At 29.9% G+C, this 23,589-nt stretch overlaps 2 protein-coding genes across 2 annotated transcripts in view; one reads left to right on the plus strand and one right to left on the minus strand.

Moving 5' to 3' along the window:
• Window positions 1-4,460: 4,460 nt before the first annotated feature.
• Window positions 4,461-23,589, plus strand: part of LOC130671861 (GATA zinc finger domain-containing protein 4-like) — a 56,026-nt gene continuing 36,897 nt past the window's right edge. The window contains exon 1 of the mRNA XM_057475969.1: window positions 4,461-4,479. The gene's annotated coding sequence lies outside the window, so the exon portion shown is untranslated. The remainder of the gene's footprint in view (window positions 4,480-23,589) is intronic.
• On the minus strand, window positions 19,220-20,023 carry LOC130671863 (fibroin heavy chain-like). The gene is made up of 2 exons (XM_057475971.1): window positions 19,869-20,023; window positions 19,220-19,793 (listed from the first exon to the last, which is right to left on the minus strand). Exons 1-2 carry the CDS (start codon window positions 19,909-19,911, stop codon window positions 19,375-19,377), a joined length of 462 nt encoding a protein of 153 aa, XP_057331954.1. The 5' UTR covers window positions 19,912-20,023; the 3' UTR covers window positions 19,220-19,374.

A 23,589-nucleotide genomic window follows, 5' to 3' on the forward strand; every position in this document is an offset into this window, starting at 1 on the left:
TAGGGAAATCCTTATGAGGGCCCAATCAGAGCCCAATCGGGAAATCCCAAACAAAAATAAAATTATTCATGGTCAATATTTCCCACCTGGGTACTGTGTGGGACCTGAGTAGGAAATCCCAACGTGGAAATAAAACAAAATTATTGTAATTTTTCCCAATTGGGTTCTGTGTGGGACCTAAATGAAAAATCCCAACGTGGAAATAAACAAATTATTGTAATTTTCCCCAATTGGGTTCTATGTGGGACCTAAGTGGGAAATCCCAACGTGAAATAAAAAAAATTATTGTAATTTTTCCCAAATCGATTCTGTGTGGGACCTGAGTGGGAAATCCCAACGTGAAAATGAAAAAATTATTGTAATTTTTCCCAATTGGGTTCTGTGGGACCTAAGTGGGAAATCCCAACGTGGAAATAAGAAAATTAAATGATAATCGATTAATAAATTAATAAAAATCTAAAATTCGATAACTTTTTAGATACAGCCCAGCCTTAATGAAATGGAATATATTAAAACTCAATTTATATGAAAGTACAGTTGTACTTACAGTATACTTTTGAATGTAACTTTTATTTTTGTTTACCATTGTATATAGTTTAAAAGACAGCAATGCTATTACAGGGAGGATGTTAAAGTTTGAACGTAGCTTTGAACTCTGGCACAACATACAGAGTCGTCCATATCATGAAAAAATCAACACTCATGTCTGGAGTTAGGTGCATAGTACGGGCAGAGGGCGAGTGAGTGTTTCGATTCACGTGTCTCGTGTAAACTTGATACCGAGGCTACTGTATAAAACTCTCGAGACTGAAGCTTCAATGCATGAATAGAAGGATACGTATAGTAAACCATGTCTATTAATAACTGTCTCTTGTTTAACTTTTTTTAACCCCATCTCCCTCTTTTTTTTCATTTATCTTTTTTCCTTCCCTATATGCATCAGAAATGCCGTACAAAGGACTGATTAAAAGGTCATGCGCTACTAAAATAACTGTTAACTATATCAATAAAAAAATATAAAATAACGAGTTGGATAGAAACTGGAACGACTGAACAATAAAAAATTTTTATTTGTGTTAAAAAAAACTATTTTGTGGATTTTTGAAGACGATTTTCAAAAAAAATTTGAAAATTCACCGAAATTTTATTGTTTCTAACAAACAGACCGAAAATTGGCGGAAATTTGACCAATAAATTGAGCCGGTAGGGTCGTCGGCTAAATTTCGGGCCTTATGTTCACGACCTGGGCCTTTTCTCAGCAATTTTCCGGCCGAAAGAAAAAGTGTCTGGAAATTTTTTTACCTGGATTTTAAAAAATGAAATGGAGAGAAATGTGATTTGAATTTGAAGGAAAATTTCTAATGGCGCGAAAATTTCAAATTTTAAAAAATTCACCAAAATTTTATTATTTCTAATAAACAGACCGAAAATTGGCTGAAATTTGGCCAATAAATTGAGCCGGTAGGGTAGTCGGCTAAATTTCGGGCCTTATGTTCACGACCTGGGCCTTTTCTCGGCAATTTTCCAGCCGAAGAAAAAGTGTCTGGAAATTTTTTTACCTGGATTTTAAAAAATGGAATGGAGAGAAATGTGATTTGAATTTGAAGGAAAATTTCTAATGGCGCGAAAATTTCAAATTCAATTCGCTGATTTGTGATATATGAATATATATATAATATTGGTTTCACAGGTATTATATAATATTATTATATATATTACGTTAACGAACATGATAAGTAGAGGGAGTAGAGAAGAAGGAAAACGAACAGGTTGTGATTTATCATGTGATATGTCTATAGTGTATTGAGCGAAAAGCAAAACGTTGGGAGTGAACGGAGTACAAATGAAGAGGGTGATACAGAAACTCGAGAGTTGCCAACGTGATAGGGAAATATGCATACATAAGCAGTTTATCTTTGTGTCAAATCTTGATCCAAAGTACAAAGATCACGTCTCTCGACTCCATATTGTTTTATTAAAAAATACTAGATGTCTGAGTGGATAGAGATTTTTTTTACCCGATAATTTTTATTTTTTTAGTGAAATAAACTCTTCTATATTTTTTTTAGATTATTTAAATTTTTTTCCAGCTCTGTTAAAATTTTATTCGCAGCTTGTAAAGTTTGACGAGTGAATAAAAAATTTTAAACTGAAATTTTATCCATTTTTTTAATAATAAAAAATATCACTTGTTAACTACTTGAATTTTTTTTGTTATTTAATAACAAAAAAAATTTTTTTTTCGCGAATTTACAAGCTGATATATTAAATAAAAAATTTGTATGAAAATAAATATTGAAATATTTTTTTTGCGCTCCAGTGAAATATAATACCACTAAATAAATAGAAAAATTTAAAAGTTAAACGTCAGTAGCTAAAAAAATATTTTTGTATTGCTGTAGAAATTAATGAATTAGAAAAAAAAAAATTTCAAAAATTCCACCTATAGCTTTTGTAATTTTCTACATGTGCATATTTTTATTTTTTTTTTTTTTGTAATTAATTTGTCGAAAAAAACATCAAAAAATTTTTAATTTTCTACAAACTTCAGGATCGTGATTCTGAATTTTAATTTTCGCATTTTTTTTTCAACAAATTAATTATGAAAAATCAAAAACTAAAAAAATGCACATGTAGAAAATTAAAAAAACTACAGGTGCAATTTTTTCAAATATTTTTTTTTTTATTATTTATCATTTTAAAAAAAATTCAAAAATTATTAGACGTCGGCTAATTTCAGTATCACTCAGGATCAAAATAAAAAATGATACTAAAGTTAGCCGACGTCTAATAATTTTTGGATTTTTTTAAAAATAATAAATTGTAAAAAAATTAATATTTGAAAAAATTCCACCTGTAGTTTTTTAAATTTTCTACATGTGCATATTTTTGGTTTTTGTTTTTTTGTAAATGATTTTTTGAAAAAAAAAATCCAAAAATTTTTAATTGTCTGCTAACGTCAGGATCGTAAATAAAAATCGTCATGAAAAAAAAAAAAATTTCTCACATAAAAATTACGTCAATGAGATAACAAATGAGGATACTTTGCTCCAAGAATCCTAATCACTACAAAAACAAAACCTGATATCAAACAAAAAAGTAAAACCCCCAAGATTAAAACGCGTCATCATTTATCTCCGTGATCGATCTATAACATTGACAACCTCGGGCGCAATACTTCTTCAGTAAAAAGTATTCTCCTTTATATCCACATCCACATGTGTATTAATGCCATATATCCATCTATCCCAACGATATGGAGATGAAATCCACTAGATTTAATATCATCACCGTCCGTTTGTCGCCGACTACACACACAACATTATACACTATCAGTGTATTTGCCACGAGGGGTTTTCCTATACGTTTGATAATTAACCGGCTGGAATACATCCCTGCTGGATAGTTGACAGGGCTGTGGCTAACCGTCGGACAGGTGGAAAAAGTCTGTACATTGATATAGTTATGATCGTGATACAGAGTATAGACAACGTTAATAAAAAAAATCTCTAGTCTAGATAGATAGAGAGGAGAGATAAAAGATAAAAGATAAAAAAAAAAATAAAGATGCAATGAGGAGGTAAAGCGAATAGTATGAAAGTGAAACAGAGGGAAACAGAGCGTGACAGAGAGGTGAGCACGGCGTCAAGCTAAAGGGACAAGGGGGTCTTAAAATATATGTATATGTATATGTATGTATGTATGTATGTATGTACAAGTATAGGGTGTATAGAACAGTGATAGGTAGAACGTTGCGCCGGTTTCAAAGGGGTGGTTGGGGTAGGTAGGGAAGTTACTGGAATGGCTTGCGTGGATGCTGTGCCGGCGATCAATACTCCACGTGATGTCACGCGTCATGTCTCTCCTCCCCAAGCCTCCCCTCCCTTCTCTACTCTACTCTTCGGTTCTCTTCTCTTTGGTTCTCTTATTCCACCCACTCATAGCCACCCGACTGTACCCAACCATCCTCAACAGAAGCTCTCTTTGCCCCTTATTCAACCCGACCCAACCCACCCCACCCATTGGCCCTATAGTCTTTCTTCTCGTCTACTGACTCTGCGGAGATAAATTATCAGATTGTTTGTCGTTAGCTATACGCGACACTCATTATCATTATCGCTGCAAGCATAATGGATTGCTAGTTAATTTTTTTTTTTTGTTATTATTATTATTGTTATTGCTGTTGGTATAATTATTGTAATTGTAATAGGGATGTTTTGGTGATGGGTATAAAGGATTTAATTACGACGAGGAATTTAATCGGCTGTTTATTGGCCATGGGGATCCAAGTGGGTGAACATTATGATTATGGTATTCGAGATATTTTACGTAAATAAACATTTAAATTAAGGATGTTATGATAATTTTTCGTTTATTTAAGTGGATATTTTTTGATAGGGGAACAATAAAATTATTTTGGATGTTTGAGTAAGAATTAATTTAAATGCGTTAACAGTTGCGGGTATGTGACGTGATTGTGTGAGTAAATTAATATAAATTTATATTTTTATGGAAGTAGTGATACATTTTTTTTAACTGAGCAAAAAATATCAATCATAGGGATATAAATTAACTTGCAGTAATTAATTAGCTGAGTATTTTTTTTTTTTATTTAAAAAAAAAAATCAAGTAGTTTGATAAAATTGTTTGTCAAAGTTTGTATTAAAATTTATATAACTGAGAGTAAATCAGGATATTAACTAACATTTAATTAGAAAAAAACTGACCCAAGAGGTACTCAATTTTTTTTTTACCCAAAAAATAAAATAAAAATTTTGTGGTAATTAAAAAAAGTTTTTTTTAAGTCTAAATTTTTGTAGTACTTCCTCCCCCCCCCCCCCCCCTGTTCTGTCATCCCTTTAATTCTTGGGGGTAAAAAAAGTTTTGTATCAAAACGAATTAATTTTTTTTCTCAATAATAAAATAATTTTATATTAAATCTTTATATATTTATAACTCATATTTAACACGAATTCACCTGTCAGCAAAAATGGGAATTGTAAATAAAAAAAAAATGACAGCTGTCAGTAAAATTAAAACTAGTCAATTAAATTTAAAAAATCTAAGAATACAAACTAATATTTTGGAAAATTAATTTTAACATCTGACCCGGAATTGCCCTAGATAAAACTAAACTTGAATTTCTCATCACATTACCCGTGAATAATTAATCAAAATTTATAATTAATAAATTAGATAGTAACGTCAGCAATCACAACTCTATCATTCTAAAGTTTACAAGCACCTGTGCAACTTTCGAAGCAGTATTGATTTAAAAAAAAAGTAAAGTTTGTTGCCAGAGATGCTGGTTAAAGATTTGAATAGATGAGTGGAGAAAATAAAGTAAAAGAAAACCGGGCAACTGACACGGGAAACTCTTTTCCTTTTTTTTTTGTTTACCATTACCATCTCGATAGATAATTGGACTGTTGAAGTACTTGAAAATTAAACTTAGCTCGATTCAACCCCACGAACTTACCATTTATTTTTTCCTTTTAACTTTTATAAATTTCTTTAAATAAATAAACAAATAAATCATTTTTTTTTACACCGCAATCATAAAAATCAATAAATTAGGGAAGAAGGCAAAGTAGGCCCCTTAATATTTTCAAAACTTCAAAAAATATGGGGCAAAATGGGCCCCTCAAAATTTTCTATACGTCAATTTCGAATTTTCGAACGGATAATAAACTTATCGAAATTTCTTATATGAGGGCAAATATCACTCGTGTAAAAAATAAAAAATATCAAATCCGAAATTTTTTTGAGGGCCCACTTTGCCCCTAATTTTCGATTTTTCAAATTTAATGGACGCAGCATAATGAAGTGAAAATAAATATCAAGGGTCTAAGACGAAGTAAACGCGTAAAAAAAATTAATGATATTATAATTATTTTCCTTAAGGGGCTCACTCTACCCCCCTCTCCCCTATATCCATTAAAAAAAAATAAGAATAATGATAAAGAAAATTAAAAAATATTAAACGTCATTTTGAATTTTGAACACGACCTATTTATTTTCAACGTTGACTGAGCATTCGAGCATTGAAAAAATATAGAAATAAATAGAGCAAGTAAAATACAAATAAATATAAGTTTTATGTATAGCAAAAAAAATATAAGAGAAAAAAAAAATTTTATCCGAAGACAGCCGCCAATTTTTCCGACTCCATAAATGGACGAATGAAAAAATGTAATGAGGAAAAATTTGTTGAAAAGAAGCATAAAGTAAAAGAGAAGAAAGAGAACAAAAATAAAATTCACAAAAGGATAGACAATAAAAAAAAAAAGAGTAAATGGAATAGAAACTGAGGGTCGAGCACTTGTGGTCCGAACGAATTGCTTTACGCTTCTTCTTCCACTTGGTGGATATCTTTAGATGAAAAGTCATGTTATAGAAATTCAAGACGCGCTGAAGATCGCGGGTAATATTAAAAATTAAAAATAAAATAGAAAGAAAATTATTCGACTATTTAATTAATTTATCGTTATTAAATATTTAGTGCGAGTGCAGGCTCTATATTTGTCAATTAACGTTCAAATCAATTAGAAATCCATTAGCGGAATTTTAAATTTTTTAGTTAGACATTTTTGTTATCGCTAATTGAAATAAAAAAAAGTGTATCCTTTTATGTTTCTAGATGAGTTGAGTGCATGGATTAATAATTAAATGATCGAATTACTTATTAAATAGTCGACGACCTCGATTGAAAATAGCCGAGTAACCTGTTCGGAACAAAAATCAACAGAGACAGAAGAGATCGACGGTGTGTTAATAATTTAATGAAAGTTTTGAAATTTTACAAAGGTCGACTCGACCAGACTACTTTTCACGTTATATCTTGTCAGTTAATCAATATTTATCTATTTTAATACACTCCAGTAAATTCAGTGCACTCGGTATCGTTCTATTGCTCGTTATTTGAGTTCTGGAAAAGTTAATTTTATTTTCTCGAATTTTTCTACTCGCGAAAAAAAAATTATGACCACTACTGTCTTGCAATAGGGAATTATCACACGTATGTGATAATCATTACCATATTTTTTTGAAAAATTTGTAAATTTTACCATCAGAGATAGTAAAAAATTTCCGGAGTAAACATGGAGTGGATGATTTTTTATTTATTTAATTTCTTTTAGTGAATTTCATTCCGAAGGGTAGTTTCGGAAAATATTAATTATAAAAAAAATTTCTGATAAGTGAGCTCAGGTCTTTGATATTTCGACATTTATATCGAGTACGGAAATGAATACGCGGGAAATTATTTTTAAAAATTATAAGCAGCTGATAATAAAACTTTCACAAAGACCCCGAGGCCATACTACGAGATAACATTTCATACTGTACAGAAATATAAAATATTACTGTAAAAACTATGCCGTTATAGCTATTCAATAATTTAATATTTTCGCTATGCATCATATACACTGTTAAAAATAATTTGAAAATTACAATACAAAAGGAATTGAATTTTTATAACTAGATATTTGAATTTAATTTTCAATGAAAAAAGCTTTAAATTTAATATACGTAATTTAATAATCAAGCTGGTATTTAAAATTAAGAGAAAAAATATGAATTTTAATAAACGTACTTAAAATTTATACTTGATTTTTAAATTTTCAAAGCAAGTATTGAAAATTCTAAAACATATATTGAATTTTAAAAATTCTATTTGAAATTTCAAAAAAAAGTATTTGAAAATCCAAAGTGTTAATTTGAAAATTCAAAAACGTGTATTTTAAATTCTATATGAAATCAGTAATGAAATTTCAAGCACAAATGTATGTGTTTATTGCGTTATATACAATCTTTGAAAATTCAAACAATTTTTTTTACAGTGTACGGAAATGAATATATTTTTACAGTGCGGGAAATTATTTTTAAAAATTATAAGCAGCTGATAATAAAACTTTCACAAAGACCCCAAGGTCATACTACGAGATACGTTTCATATTGTACAGAAATATAAAATATTTCTATAAAAACTATGCCGTCATAGCTATTCAATAATTTAATATTTTCGTTATGTATCATATATATAAAGTTCCTATTGAATATAAATTTATTTAAGTATTAAATCTCCTGACCGAATGCGGATTAAAATTAAATCCGAAATCACTCTGCCCATAAAAAAATCCCTTATCACTGCAGAGGGATTTTTTTTAACTCCAGAATTCCGAGTGACGGAGTGAATTCGGATTTAAATAAAATCCGTATTCACTCCCGATTTTTTACAGTAATGATCATCATGGATAAAATTTTTTTTATTAGCATTGAAAATGAGAGACGAGCATCAGCGCGATCTTATGACCGTCGACGACACACGAGAATTTAATTAAAAGAAATCGCGATTCCATTTTTCATCGGCGCAATAAAAATCAAATTTCTCATCAATATCGATTTAACATGATGCAATAATTACGAATAACTAAAAAAAGTATATGTATGTATGCATCACGAATAGCATAGCTATCTGGAAACAACAATATAACCCAACCCTTATTCATTGTGAAACCCCGTTGCATCAGCAATGTATCTATACATCATCGAAACGTGTACGGAAAATTGATACAAACATCTCTTTTATTTTATACTATTTTTACGTATCATTTTCCAATTTCATCCAAACATTTACATACAAATATACATATATGTATTCAAACATATCAATGTAAAATACCCGGCTCTAAATCCCTAAAAAAATTTAACATCGACAGTTGCACAACAAATTCCATTTTTCTCCTCTAACTTTTTTTGCGAAACCTCTATAGTATAGTTCACATTTTATGTAACATATTTTTTTGAAAAATATATTTATAACAACGAAAAAAAATATTTAACGTCAACTGTACTCTTAAGTAAAAAAAAGTATAAAACTTACCCCCGTAGGCCGAAATTCCTCTTTGCCAGCTCCAGCTTGATGACACTCGACGTGCACGAGCGCCTGAAAAAAGTAAAAAACCTGAGGCTCGGTTGCTTTTCTTTAAACAACTCTCTTCTTTTCTTTATTACTCAGTAATATTTTTTTTTATTTAAAATTAAACTTCAGTTTTCCACTTAAACAAAAAAATATAAAATATAATTTGCAGTATTTACGTCTCGGTATTGTTTAAATTATTCACAGCACTCACTGAGAAGGTCGCAAGTTGTAATCACAGATCACGTTAATTATTTGAATAAAATTCAAGATAAAATTTGAATTTAAACAGACGGTTTTCCGTAAAGGAGGAAAAATAAAGAGGGTAAATAAGATTGAGACGTTAGTTGTAGTCGAAGAAATGACAAATACAGTACACACTACTTGTCTTTACTCTTAAACAATTTTCATTACACTCAAGTCTTCACACCACTACCGACTCCTTCCCCTTTTAATTTCTATTCTACACTTAATCTCTTTCCTCTCTCTTTATATAAAATCTTTTCTCTCTATCATTTGTCATCTTGTTCTAACTAGAGTTAAATGTTCGAGTATTGGTCTAGTCTAAACTTGTATCTTATTGAGGAAGAACAAGACAAAGACAAAGACAAAGACTAAGACTAAGACAGACAAAGAGTTAAATAAATAAGACAAAGACAAAGACCGAGAAATGTGTGCGTGTGTGTGGTAGAGATCATTTAGATACTGGTGCCAAAAGAATTACAGCCAATGGAAGCAATCTAACCAATCGTGATTGCAATGCGTCAACTTGTGTGCTAATGTATAGATAACATGTGCGCGCAATTTGCGTGTGAGAGTGAGAATAGTTAACGTGTGTGGGTTTATTTTAAATAGTCTTTAAATTATTCCGCGATCTCTAATAAGATTCTGAGGCAATTAACTTCAGCAAATATGGCGGGAGATTTGATGATATTATTTTTGCACTGGAAAAAATTCGCGGAGTGAATGCGGATTAAATTCGGAGTGAATGAATTTTTAATTATTCACTCCCCTCTGAGTGAAATTCACTCCGCAGGGGAGTTTTCGCGGAGTAGATAATTTTTTATTAAACTAATCCCTCCGGAGTGAAATTTACTCCGGAGCGGAGTTTTGTAAATATTATTAATAAAATATAACTCCACTCAATAAAATCGAAGTGAAAATTCACGTATTACATTATTAATCAGCTGATATGCACACACATACGCACATACATATTTAGGCACACACGCGTACTCGCACACACACGCACGCACACATTTGCACACACACATAAATTTGCACATACGCACACATTTGTACACACACGCCCGCATTTGCATACACGCACACATTTGCACACACACACACACACACACACACACACATTGTTTAGCAGTTTAATATAAATTTATTTAAGTATTAAAACTCCGGACCGGAGTGGAATAAAATCCACGTCACTCTGCTAAAAAAAACTCCCAATTCACTCCGCATGCGGAGTGATTTTTTTTAAAACTCTGGAACTCTGAGTGGCGGAGTGAATGCGGATTTAATTTCACTCCGAATTCACTTCGGATTTTTTTCGGTGTGAAAATTAATTTGGGCGGGAAATAAAAAAATTTTTTACGGAGATTTTATAATAGAGGGTTAAAGTTTATTTAATAATAAAGAGTCCGGGAGTTAATGAATAAAGTTTTACGGTAACTGAATAATGTAAATAAATTTTTTTTTGCTCTATTTTTATAAGCTATTGTTTGGAGCGGGAGGGCTGGGGAGAACAGTCGATAGAAATAAAATTAAAAAGTATGTTGAGGCTTTTTGTGGCGATGTTCAATGGGCGGAAATTGATTGGAGAGGGGGTATGTTCAATTGTGAGATTTTATTTTAGTGATTTTTTATTTTTAATTAGGAGTACAGGAGTTAATTGAGATATTTAATGAATTTATTTAGTTTTGATTTTGTTTTTTTAGTGAAATTGTAAATATCGATAATCGATTAACGATTGAAAATTATTGTACGTCAGTATTGAATGCATTTATAAATTTTTTTTGTATTACTTGCGATATTTTATATTTCAAGTGACATTTTAATACGAGTTTTGAAATTTGACATTTTGAGAAAAATTAATTATGGAATCAAGAGATTCAAATTTTTATTAACAATTTTGGACAAGTGGTATATGTTAATTTTGACTCCAAATTTTTTTTTGCTGCCCGAAATAAATAATCTGGTCTAATTAATTAGATTTATGTTGAATGATACAATAGAGTGGATGTGGGTTGATTATTGATTCTCACACGGTGAAGTAAAATTTTGATTTCGCGCTGCCGAAGTAAATAATCTGGTCTAATTAACTCGACCACGTAGTCATGAAAATGGTTTAGAAAATCATCTCGCGACCTTGGTAGTTTTTTTTATTAGACAAAGTACTAATTAGTATGTCAGAGGACTTGGATTCATTGAGTTAATGAAAATCAAAAGCGAAAATTTAGTATTTACGTTTTATCAAAATACGAGTATATCAAACATTTACTCTAGCTCAAAGTCTACACTGATAACATTATAATTATATTATTATTCGCGTATTCGGTGTCTGATATTTAGTTTTGCCGTATGTTAAAACCCACGTAACGCGATAAATATTTAAAACAAATAAAAAGGAAATAAAATAGCGGAAATGTATGTTATTATTTGATCCTGCTTTGCTCTTTATTTAATTCAACAAATTTAATCTGCCTATCGTTATTGCAAACCAAACATAAATATTAACAATAATAATATTACATACTGCAGTAACACTCGATAAAATAAACAAACGACTCACTCTCTAAAGTTCATTTTTGAATTCACTCTATAAAAATTCATATCAATTTACCAATTCCCTTTTTACGAACGCTAACTAAATAATCGAAAAATACTGACTATTATTTACTTCCTCGTCTCTTCATACAGAAAATCCTGGTTACATTTTTACAAACGTCTGTACCCAAATAACAAAATCTTCTATAATTACAATTTACTATCGACAAAATCTTGACAATATTTTAATACAATGAAAAGAAAAAATGATAAAAAAATATTTAACCATAAATACAAAGATTTATACCCACAGGAAATAAATAAAATAATAACAAGGAGTCTGCATCGTCAGTAAATAAAACTACGACGCCGTGGAAATAACTTTGCGATAATTTAACCTCAGCAACAAAAATGACAACCAATTGATATTGATAAATTGTATTCTTTTTTTTACCGACCCAATAAAAATCTCTTTCATTTTCCTTTCAACCATCGGTTAAAAAAAATCTAAAAATACAGACTACTATTTTTTTCCTCGTCTTTTATAACTCCAATAAAATAATAGTTTCATTCTGCAAGCTTTTTATTAAAAAAAAATATAAAAAATAACCAAAATCAATATTTAAAAATCAACTTTTATTCGTAAACCGTTCAATGGATAAAAAAATATTTGTGTAATAAATCTTTATCTGTCACTGCTTTCACTCAATTCACAATCGCTCTCATCATTTTTTTCCTATAGCCTTTAATTTTATTTTTCAAAAAAAAAAAAAAATGAAATAACGCTGGAATTTAATTGGAAAAATTGAATGTACTAAGGGGGCAATCGTACGGTCGTATAACGATTTAACAAGCATCAGCAAGGATACACTTTGAGTGGAATCCTCTTCCTTTTTAATAGGAAGAGAAGTTTAAAAGTTGAGAAGTAGTTTTTTCCTGCTTACTCACTTCTTTACTTTTACAACCTCCCCTTTTTATTTTTACCCCCTTAACTAGTTAAACTTGATCAATTTCTATTAAAAAATAAACAAGTAGTAATAATTATAATTATAATAACAATAATTCCTCGATATAAAATCATCCCTTGGGAAATGATCTGATCAATTTTCCGAAAGAAATAAAAATAAAATTTTTACTGATAATATTCTTCAATTTTCATTATTCCTGGCCGTAAAAAAAGCCAATGATCTTAAGATTCAAATCCACTAATCCTATTAAGAGCAATTTAATACCGACTTTACGCAAAAAAAAGGATAAAAGTTAGTGGTTATTTTTTTAGCTGTTAAAGCAGCGTAAAAATTTTTTTTTCACATATACATGGATGAGGGCAATAAAAATAACGCATGTAAATACCCACGAAGTAGTATAAAAATAGGTATACAAAGTAAATATAAAGAAGGGCAGAGACTAGAGAACTGCAAGAACTTTCATCGTATCACCCATTTAAATCTCTACTCGTACGGTTGCATTTTATGGGGATATAAATCTTAAAGTCCCTTCTGAACCCTTTAATACCACCAGATGATGTCTATATACCACATTATCCTTTTGTTGTTGGATCATTTGTTCCTTCCAACAAAAGATAAATGACCTCAAATGATCTATATATTCAAATTTATTTACGAAACTTAATATTTTATGGACTAATATAATACTAGTAACCTCTCTTGCGACTATTACTCGTAAATTTACTAAATTAAATTTTTAATAAAATTATTTCCGTAAACTTCAAATTTTTTACAAAAAATCAAAATTAGTCATTTTAGTCCGTACTCCAAAAAATCAAATTCTTTATTCACGATTACTTCAGAAATGATGTACGAACGTTTTTTACTGTCCATAACAAGTACAAAATTTCCCGTATTCACAACTGAAAAACGCATTTTTTAAACTTCCCGCTCTAAGATCAACCATTTCCCAAAAATTCAGGAAATTGTTTTTCCGTGTCCTTATTCACCCTCACCCTTATTTATTTATTTATTTATTTATCAACTTATTTACAAATAATTTCTAGAATACAAATTTCTGATTAGCATGTGTAAATAAGCATAAATAATATTGGCTCTAGGAGTATACCCTTCAGAGCCATTTGACAAAAGAAAGATACATCATAACATATTTATTTAGTATATAAATTAACCATTTTCTTCAGATATCATTAAATGTTTACAGCATAATTTATTAAAAATACTCAAACTATCAGCTGATGTTATATTTTTAGACAGCGAATTCCAAAATTGAATGCCAGTTATCAAAAATGACTTCCGACAATAATTACTATGATATCCCGAGTCAAAATATTAGACGTAAGTTGAACGTTTTTAACGTTTTAAACGTAAATTGAAGTCTTAACGTTTTTAACGTTTTGAAAGTAAATTGAACGATTTTTTTGTATTTTGGTTGGTAAAAAATTGGTAATTTCATGAGTTATGATTTTAGTTTAATGATAACAATAATTAATTTATTTCAATATTTGTAATCACAATTTTCATAACCTTGATATCATAATATATGAAAAGATATAATAGTGTTAGATAGAAGTATGAAATTGAAAAATTATTTTTTCAAAATATGAATTTTTTATTTAAGAGCCAGAACGGCGGAGGACAAAATTTTAGGGAATTGACGTGATCACAATCCAGGAGTACAAAATCGACAAGAAAAATTTTTTGGTATGCTTATGTTTTCTTATTGTAAGTCTAAATAAGTTTTAGTTACGTTTTCGATTTATGATACTCCAATCTACGTTTTGAATAAGTTAAAAGCTGTCAATTTGAGTTTTATATGTCCAAAACGTTCAATTTACGTCTAATATTTCGACTCGGGATGGTGGTACCCATTATGAGTTAGTTTTATTTAGGTCTACTCTCAATAAATACATATCATTTTTGAATATTAGTTTCTCCACAAAAATCCCCATGTTGCCTAAGTATAGATACTCACAAATTAAGGTACCAAGTATATAATCTCCTATTCTCAATAGACAGCCAGCCTAATTGTCACCTCAAATTTAATATATATTAATGTTTGCTTATACCTAGAATGTATTTTACGCATGCATTAAAAGAACCCTTCTTCCCTGCTTAAAAAATCCGATAGATTCTTACAGCTCAATGTATAAGATTCTTATAGCTAATGTATATGTAGCCCTATACTTAACTATAGCACTTCTCACAGAACTCATTCATTCTTACAAAATCCCTATGGAAATTCATGAGAATCTATTGGATCCTATAAGATTTTCTAAACAGGGTTGTATGAATTATGAAATTTAGTCAAATTTAATGTCTCCATAGATCGAGTATTCAAAAAAACGAAATCCCAGTATAAAATAAATTTTTTTTTTCAACATTGAAACCATTGGCTTCAAATGAATTCACGCAACACTAAATTCTGCTGCACGATGAGACAGATAATTGATTAGAGCGTTCAATAGTTGAATTTTAAACAACCCTCACTTACTAATACACTTGAAACTACAGCATTTAAACTATTACTGTAACCATACCATCTTTAACTATGTAATACACTAATAAAGCTCTACAGTAATATATCTAAGATTTTATGTGTATTATGTGTACACATGTGCTCGCGTAAACCTTCCGTAAGCATTAACAGGGATGTGTAACTACTTTTATATATATATAATATATATAATAATGATAGTAAATCTTGTCTAACATTATAACGTCGTACGTAACATCAAAATATATATATCACATGGTTATATATTACGTTAGATATATATGTATATATAATAAAACAGTTTCTTCACATTGACGTTAAAACCAGACTATGTAATAACTATCCGTGAAGTGAAGCGAGGAAACACCTGAGGCGTTTATTGAAAGCATTAACTAAAGTATGAGAAACTTTAACTTATTATCAGTTTATTTTTTAATTATTCATCTCATCCTTGAAGATTTTCTTATTAAATAATTTCATTTTTTTATTATTTTAAATTAATAGTAAACTTCGAGGAAATTGCGTCTAAGCAGCAACTTTGAGAGATATTTAATATTAATAAACAGATTTTAGGATTAAAATTGATACTTAGGGAAATTCAGTGGAAAACGAAGCTTCGATTTTCAGAAGAAATTTTTTGGGGGGAAAAATCGCTTAGTTTGTAGGGCAGACTGGGACGAGTTGATCAGTTAGGACGAGACCAAAAACATAATTTTTGCTGTCAAAATATGAACGATTTTTTGTAAATTCTTTTGCAAGAAAATTTTCTTTTCACTGACAAAAAGAAAACTGAAAAAATGATCGAAAAGTCTTAAAGTTTTAAAAGCTACAGAGGTTCGGACAATCCTCAACAACAGAGTAATTTAATTTCCTAATAATTACCAAGGCTCCTTTTTATCCTCCGTAAATAAGAATTACCTGCTGTCATTAAACACAAATAAGTTTAATTTATATGAAGTAAATCCTTCTGAATGAGGACTGAGGAAAAAAACCGTCAATGAAATACACGAAAATAACAATTTAACATGATGTTGAATATAATCCGGAAAGATATGACTCGTAAAAGAGCAGCAAGAGTGGAGATATCAAAGCTGAATTGAGATGGCTCGTTGGTTAAAGGAATTTGTTGTCTCCGTTACTCCTAAAAGGAGGATAATGAGGGATTGTTAGAGCCACAAAGGAAGTGAGACAGAATGGGCGATAGAGATCGAGCCAGGATACACAGATAGAGACAAAAGAGTCTTGAGAACAGTCAATAGGATAATGGATCAGACGGTTTAACGAGAAGCCCTCTCGGGACAAGGACAAGACTCAACGCCGTTTGGTTAAACGAGAGGGATGAACAGACAACAGTTACTACAGGAACCCAGGAACCCAGGAACCCAGGTGAGGTGACGTCAATTAGCAACGTCTAAGTCTATGTCCCCGTCTATAGCGACAATGACAACGTCAGACAATCTCGAAATTCCTCACCTCACCTCACAACTATAACTAACGAACCGATAGCTGTCATTCTGTCTCTGTCTCTGTCTATATCTACATCTGCATCAATAATTCTGATTCACTTCTTCTTCTTGTAAACTACCATCAGGCAAATTAACATCTTTTATCATCAATTTATACTTAGAACAGACGCGTAATTCAATTTATTCATCAATTAGCGGTATTTTGACAATGTAATTATAGGTGTAACAAGACAATTGGAGACTGGACTATATATGCAGTTTCTATTCATTGCGAAGGCTCTATTTACTCAGCTGGTTTACCGCTCTGATGGTAGACTCCAGTGACTAGCTCCAGAGAATGCACCAAAAGTGAGTGAGTGAATAAATGAAATAGTACAGAACATATGTATATATATATATATATGAATGTATGCAGTAAGTTAAGTAATTGTTTCTGGCCATACCCTTGGGTTTTCGGACACGTTAACTATCTTCCTCCCTGATGGCTTCATGATTTTAAAGGGAAACACGCGAGTACTATATTGTTTGCGACTATTCTAATCTCTTAGTACGCGTGTTATTTACTACGATATATATACATATATATTGTATGTACATAGTTTTACTTCTGTCACTATCTGATTTACTTTAGCATCTGGTTAAAAGCCACTACGTGTATCTCTAATGGGACAATCTTGACAGATACTAAAATCCGTTTACGTTCAGTAAAGTCCAGAGTCCAAAGTTTAGAGTTCCAGAAATGGAATCTAAAACCTAGAGTTTAGGATGGTCATCATTGGACTTATTGTCTGCAGACGTTGAAAGACGTACTAGTTTTTATTTTTAACGGAAATTATCCTAATTTCGAATTTTGAAAATGGATTTTTTAAAAATTGTCATTAGACATTTGAGTTAGAAAATATGTTGCAGAAATGTATGGGGTCCCGTGAAAAAATATTCTGATCAGACTATATCAGGCCTGATATGGAAATTGGCCATATCAGACTATATATGCTTTGATATAAGTATATCAGACTATATATGCTTTGATATAAATTGTCTATAAATTGTCTATAAAAAATTACATCTGTAAAAGACCAAATTTATTTTAAAAAAATATGTAAAAAATAAATATCAATAAATTTTTATTGTGTATAAAAAAATCTATCGTGTTCAACTTTCATGACACATCTTTTCGAATAAAATTTGAGGTAACTTGATATTTTTAACCTCTATAAAGGCTTATCAAATTATATCAAGTCTGATCAGGATTTTTATTCACAGGTATATCAATTTATATATATATATATCAGACTATATAAATTCATATCAAGTTATATCAAGCCTGATCAGGGATTTTTTTTTAAGTATATCAAAGTATATATTACTTTATAAGGTTATATCAGGCCATATCAGGACCTATTAGAAATGAATATAACATTATATATGAGCTTATCAAGCTATATCAAGTCTGATATAGACATATCAAATTGATAAGGCTTGATCTGGCCTGATATGGCCAATTTTCATATCAGGCCAGATCAGGACCTATCAAAAATCAAATATGAACATATCAGATCATATCAGGCCAGATATGAATATATCAAAAATTTTGATATGGCCTTATCAGCTCATATCAAGCCTGATCAGAATATTTTTTCACGGGGTATATACATACACTATTAAAAATTGGGAGTGATCACGGATTTTATTTCGATCCGAATTCAATCCGTCATTCGGAATTGCGGAGTTTAAAAAAAAAATAACTCTACATACGGAGTAAATAAGGAGTTTGTTTATTCAGGGAGTGATTTCGAAGTGATCTGGATTTTATTTCAATCCGCTTTGACTCCAATTCGGAGTTTTATATTAAAATAAACTTTTTTCGGAGTAAATTTTACTCTGTGATTAAATGAATGCAGTCGATTCTCTCTATGTGGCCACTCTAAAAATGTCTGTTCTCCTCATTTTAAAGTTTAGTCGTTCCCCCACCAATGGACAGTCATTAACTTTTTTAAAACCTCTATATATGTCCGCAACAATCGTACTTGTATACATGTATATAGTTTCTATACACGAATAGTTTTTCATAGCGGCCAGATTCAAAGCGGACTGGAGGTAAATATTCTTGATTCAAGAAAATTATTTTGGAGACCTAAATTTTCTCAGATAAAGTAGAAATCTTCTCCAACTAAGACGAATTCTCTTGACTCAAAATCTTGACTTAGTTCCCGAAAACGTTTGTTTTCAAAAATATTTTCTTGACTCTCCATTTAAATATAGTGAAAACCTAAACATGCAAACCTCTCAATAAGACAATTTATGGATAAATTGAGAAAAATATAGATAGCCCGAACTGGGAATCGAACCCAGACCAATTCGGTATCGCGCCGAGTGCTCTACCAGTTGAGCTATCTCTGCTTTTTCTGTGTAGAGAGAGTCCAATCTGCAAATAAAATCTATGACCAAATCGAGCATAATGGTATGATAGTGGGGGGAGGGGGTATTTTTCGAAAATATATTCCCCTACAGCCCCGAAAGCGGAAACTTTCAGAGAGTCAACTGTAATAACAATAGCTAATTATTTAAATTAATTCATTTTATACAATCGTAAATTAAAAAAAAAATTTTAATCACTCATTAATACATCTGAGAATTTACAGTATCGTAACAATAAAAAAACTAAAATTATTCAGCAATAATTTGATCTAAATATAAATGACGAAAAAGAGTGACAAGTACTTAAAAAACAAGTATTTAAATATTTCATCTGAAAAGATCTCCTGCTATTGGTATTTTATGGAGAATATCAGATAAACTTCCACCCAATATTCCGCTAATCAAACCTCCAGCAACAGGAACTTTATTTAACATACTGCCAACACCAGCCGAGGATCCAGCACCTGCAGTTGCTGCACTAGCTGCTTGGGATCCAGCACCACTTGCAGCATCTCCAGCCGATCCAGCAGTACTACCAGCATTTGCAGCAGATCCAGCAGCACTTCCCGCTTCTGTGGCTGCTCCAGAACCTGCACCAGCTGCGGCAGTGCTTGAAGAATTAGCAGCACTTGCTGCTTCTGAACCTGCTGCAGCGCCTGTTCCGGCACCACTTGTTGCACCAGAAGCTGCTGCAGCACCTGCGTCTGCAGCAGCTGCTGCGTCTGCAGCATAACTTATCGAAACGGCTGAAATAATGGCCAATTAGCAGATTAGAGTATTTTCTACAAATTATGAAACAAACGTAATTTAAGTTGACAAACCTGCGGCGAAAACAGCCAACAATAAAACCGAGAATCCTCTCATATTTACTATTTTATTTCTCGTAAGTGGAGCAGTCTGTTATCACTCTAGTTGTTAGCAACCGATTAATGGCAAAACAGTGAGTTCTTATACTTTTATACTCGATGAGAAGAAAATATTTCAACAAAATATTGTTTCTCTTACGTTTTTTTTTGTTTTTAATAACAACAATAAAAGACGTCTGGCCGCTTTCGTGATGCTGTTAGATATTGTTTCAATAAATATTTTATTGTCATTATTTTTCGTAAGCACACGGTGCCGTAAATAAATTTTCGAAATTTCAGCTGAATTTTGGGTTTCGAGACAGCTAATTGCTGTTAGTTTAATAAAAAAAAATGTCTATTCAGATGATTTCATTTTGAAAATTTTCTATAAGCGCCGTTTTTTGAAATAACGAAATGAAGACATACTCTACTATTTATTTAATATTATAATTGTCTTTTTGTTTTGATTAATACTAAGCTATGTGCGTCAATAAATTTACTCAGTTGGAAAAACATGCGTATAAATATATATTGATAACGCTTGTTGAAATAATAATACAAGATAAATATAATTTTAAATAAACATTTTATCAATACTATTACACATGGAAATATATAAATATATATGTATAATGTATATGTGAAAAATTCACGTGACACATATTTGTAACTATATTTTTTTTATATAATTATAGACTTTGAAAGCGGCCTTCATACTCTTTAAACATGAATTAGTGATTTTTCACTAATTTCGAGTGCATCTTCACTAATTGTCAATGCTACAATCGTACCACTCAGAATTAGTGAATATTCACTGTAAGAATATGTGAATATTAAAATTCACTGATTTGATAAGTGAATATGAGAATCCACTGATTCCATCGGTAAAAAAAAATTATATTGCAAAAAGAAATATAAGAGAGTTTTAATTAGATCCAAAATGTGATCAATGTATTAGAATCATTACTTAGAGGAGGTGTACATGATTTTGATTGATGAAAAAATATGATCCTGAAGTTAGCAGACAGCTAAAAATCTTCGAATTTTTGTTTCAACGACTTAATTTGAAAAAAAAATAAAAATAAAAATATGCACATGTAGAAAATTTAATAAACTATAGGTGCAATTTTTTCAAATATTTTATTTTTAATAATTTATTGTTTAAAAAAAAATCCAAAAATTATTGGACGTCGGCTAACTTCAGTATCATGAAAAAATCCGAGTGACTGCTGGGCTCGAACCTGCATCCTACTGATTCAAAGCCTTTGATGCTATTCACTGCGCTGACCTTTACTCTCTAAACATGAATAAGTGAAATAAGTGAATATTCACTAATTTTGCGTGCCAGTCGAGCCACTTTTTGGAATTAGTGATTCGGTTTGCACGTGGAATTAGTGAATATTCACTTATTCATGTTTAGAGGGTATATATAAATTTAAATAGTTTCAATTTAAAAAAAATTATTATAATTTTTGCGTTCTAATCAAAACTATGAATTTTCTTTCTACAAAACTGTTCAAATTTTTCTCAAAAAAATTAACGAAAATTCAAATCTAAAAAAAAATTTTTGAACCCATTTTTGAATCATTCCGACTTTTTTATTTCCACTCACTTCTTACTAACAGAAATTGTTCTTATCCTTTTCAATATATATAACATATACATATATATACATTATAAAGTAAATTTTATCGTATGTCCGACAATTCTCTTTCATATCTCGAACCCAATATATTATCTCAAAGAAAACCCTTTAAAACGTTTAAATGTTCATACCCGTGTCATATTGAACAATTTCACCGAGTGCGCAATGTTTCATCGGTTAAAAAAAAAGGACTTTCCATCTAACGTGAAAACTATTTGGCCATTTTTATCTTTTATTTAACTCCTCTCGGTTCTTATCCTTTTCTTGTCCTTTTCCTGCTAAAATTACTGTCCCAAGTAATATCCGAAGACATACGAGCATTCCCAAGTAATTCAACCGTTAAATTTCCTCCTCACTTTATCTCCTTATTAATTTCAAAAGTCAATCTATCTCAAGCAGACTAATCGACAGAAACTGCTTACTTTTTTCTTAACCAACAAAAAAAACTCATCTATTGAACCGTCAAAACCTCTTGAGGCATCGGGCTTTTACTCGGTTCTTTCCTTCCGTTTTACTTTGTTAGTTACCTCGTTGCCTTCAACTTATTTCTACTGCCATTAAATACAAGTTGAAAATATATAAATAAATACTGAACAATAAACTCGAAAATATTCGAAGAAACAAAACGAAAATAATGGAAAAAAACTCTGAGCTCAATGAAAGTCAAGACGAAATTCAAAAGTTTGTAGGAAATGATTTTTGAAGCTCAATAGAACCCGCGTGAAAAAACTTTATCTGTGAAAACATATATGATAGAATATATGAATATTATAATGTGATATATTGTACAATATATAAAATCATATTTAGATTTTTGCCGTATTAATATATGATAATATATTGAAAAAAAATATATTGCTAGAATATATTACTAATATATTTATCAATATATGACTTTTTTATGTATGTTTTACATATATATTTTAATATATCTTTTTTATATTGATATATTATATTGAAAGTAGTGTATTAATTAATAGATAGTATTTTTTATATTTTTTATATATGTTTTCCAGTATATTACAAAATATATGGGTTCCAGTATATTGTAAAATATATGGCAATTTTTTTACTTTTCTTAGGTTATTGCGTTAGTTATTCAGTAAATATAATCCCGTATGAAAAAACCATATACTGTCGATAATATATAAAAAAATATATGGTAAATAACTGGAGATATATGGCGGCAAAATTATTAATATTGATTAATGCATGATTTATCATATATAATATATGTGATTATATACATGTGATATCGTATCAAAAATTATATGACCGCTTTATATATTAATTTATAACGTAAAATATATGTTTCATCTTATAAATTAATTTATAATTTCAATATTATTATAATCCATATAATTTATAATATATGTAATTGTATACATATGATATTACATCTCAAATTATATTCTCGTTTTATATATAAACTTATAATTTCAATATTATTATACATAAATAATTTAAAAAATACACTCATACCGAAAATTAAAGGAAAAAAAAAATTTTAGAAATTTTTTAGTGATTTTTGCAAGACTGTAACTTCATGAAAAATAATCGTATCGAGATTTAAAAAAAAAAAGCATTTTATAGCATGAAATCTTTAGTTTTATATTTGTAAAAATATATATAAACATATATCTATATAAATATATATTAACATACATTTATACAAATATATGTGAACATATATTTGTATAATTATATATTTACATGTATAAATATTATACTTCAGTCATATAATTAAATCATAAATCTTATCATAACTTAAAGTATAGTATAAAATATTATAAGCAATACTTATAAGTTAGCATGTAAAAAAAATATATCACCGATATATATGTTGCAAATTATAAAATCATATAATATTTCGGCAAAATTTTGTATATGGCTCCATATATGACTTCTTATAATTCCATATGATTTATCATATATTTTTAATTATACTGAAGCTCATATATTGCTTTTTCATACGGGATGTAAATGAAAAGAAAAAAAATAGTAAATTTGACTTTTTTTGTGGATTTGTGTAGAAATTGAAAAAGTATATTG

Source organism: Microplitis mediator, chromosome 7, assembly GCF_029852145.1.
Source record: "Microplitis mediator isolate UGA2020A chromosome 7, iyMicMedi2.1, whole genome shotgun sequence".
NCBI classification, from domain to species: domain Eukaryota; kingdom Metazoa; phylum Arthropoda; class Insecta; order Hymenoptera; family Braconidae; genus Microplitis; species Microplitis mediator.

Coding starts and splice junctions, on each gene's coding strand:
- LOC130671863 (XM_057475971.1), bottom strand. CDS start 19,911: ATGAGAGGATTCTCGGTTTTATTGTTGGCTGTTTTCGCCGCAG. Junction 19,794..19,868: donor GTTGGCTGTTTTCGCCGCAG/GTTTGTCAACTT, acceptor CCATTATTTCAG/CCGTTTCGATAAGTTATGCT.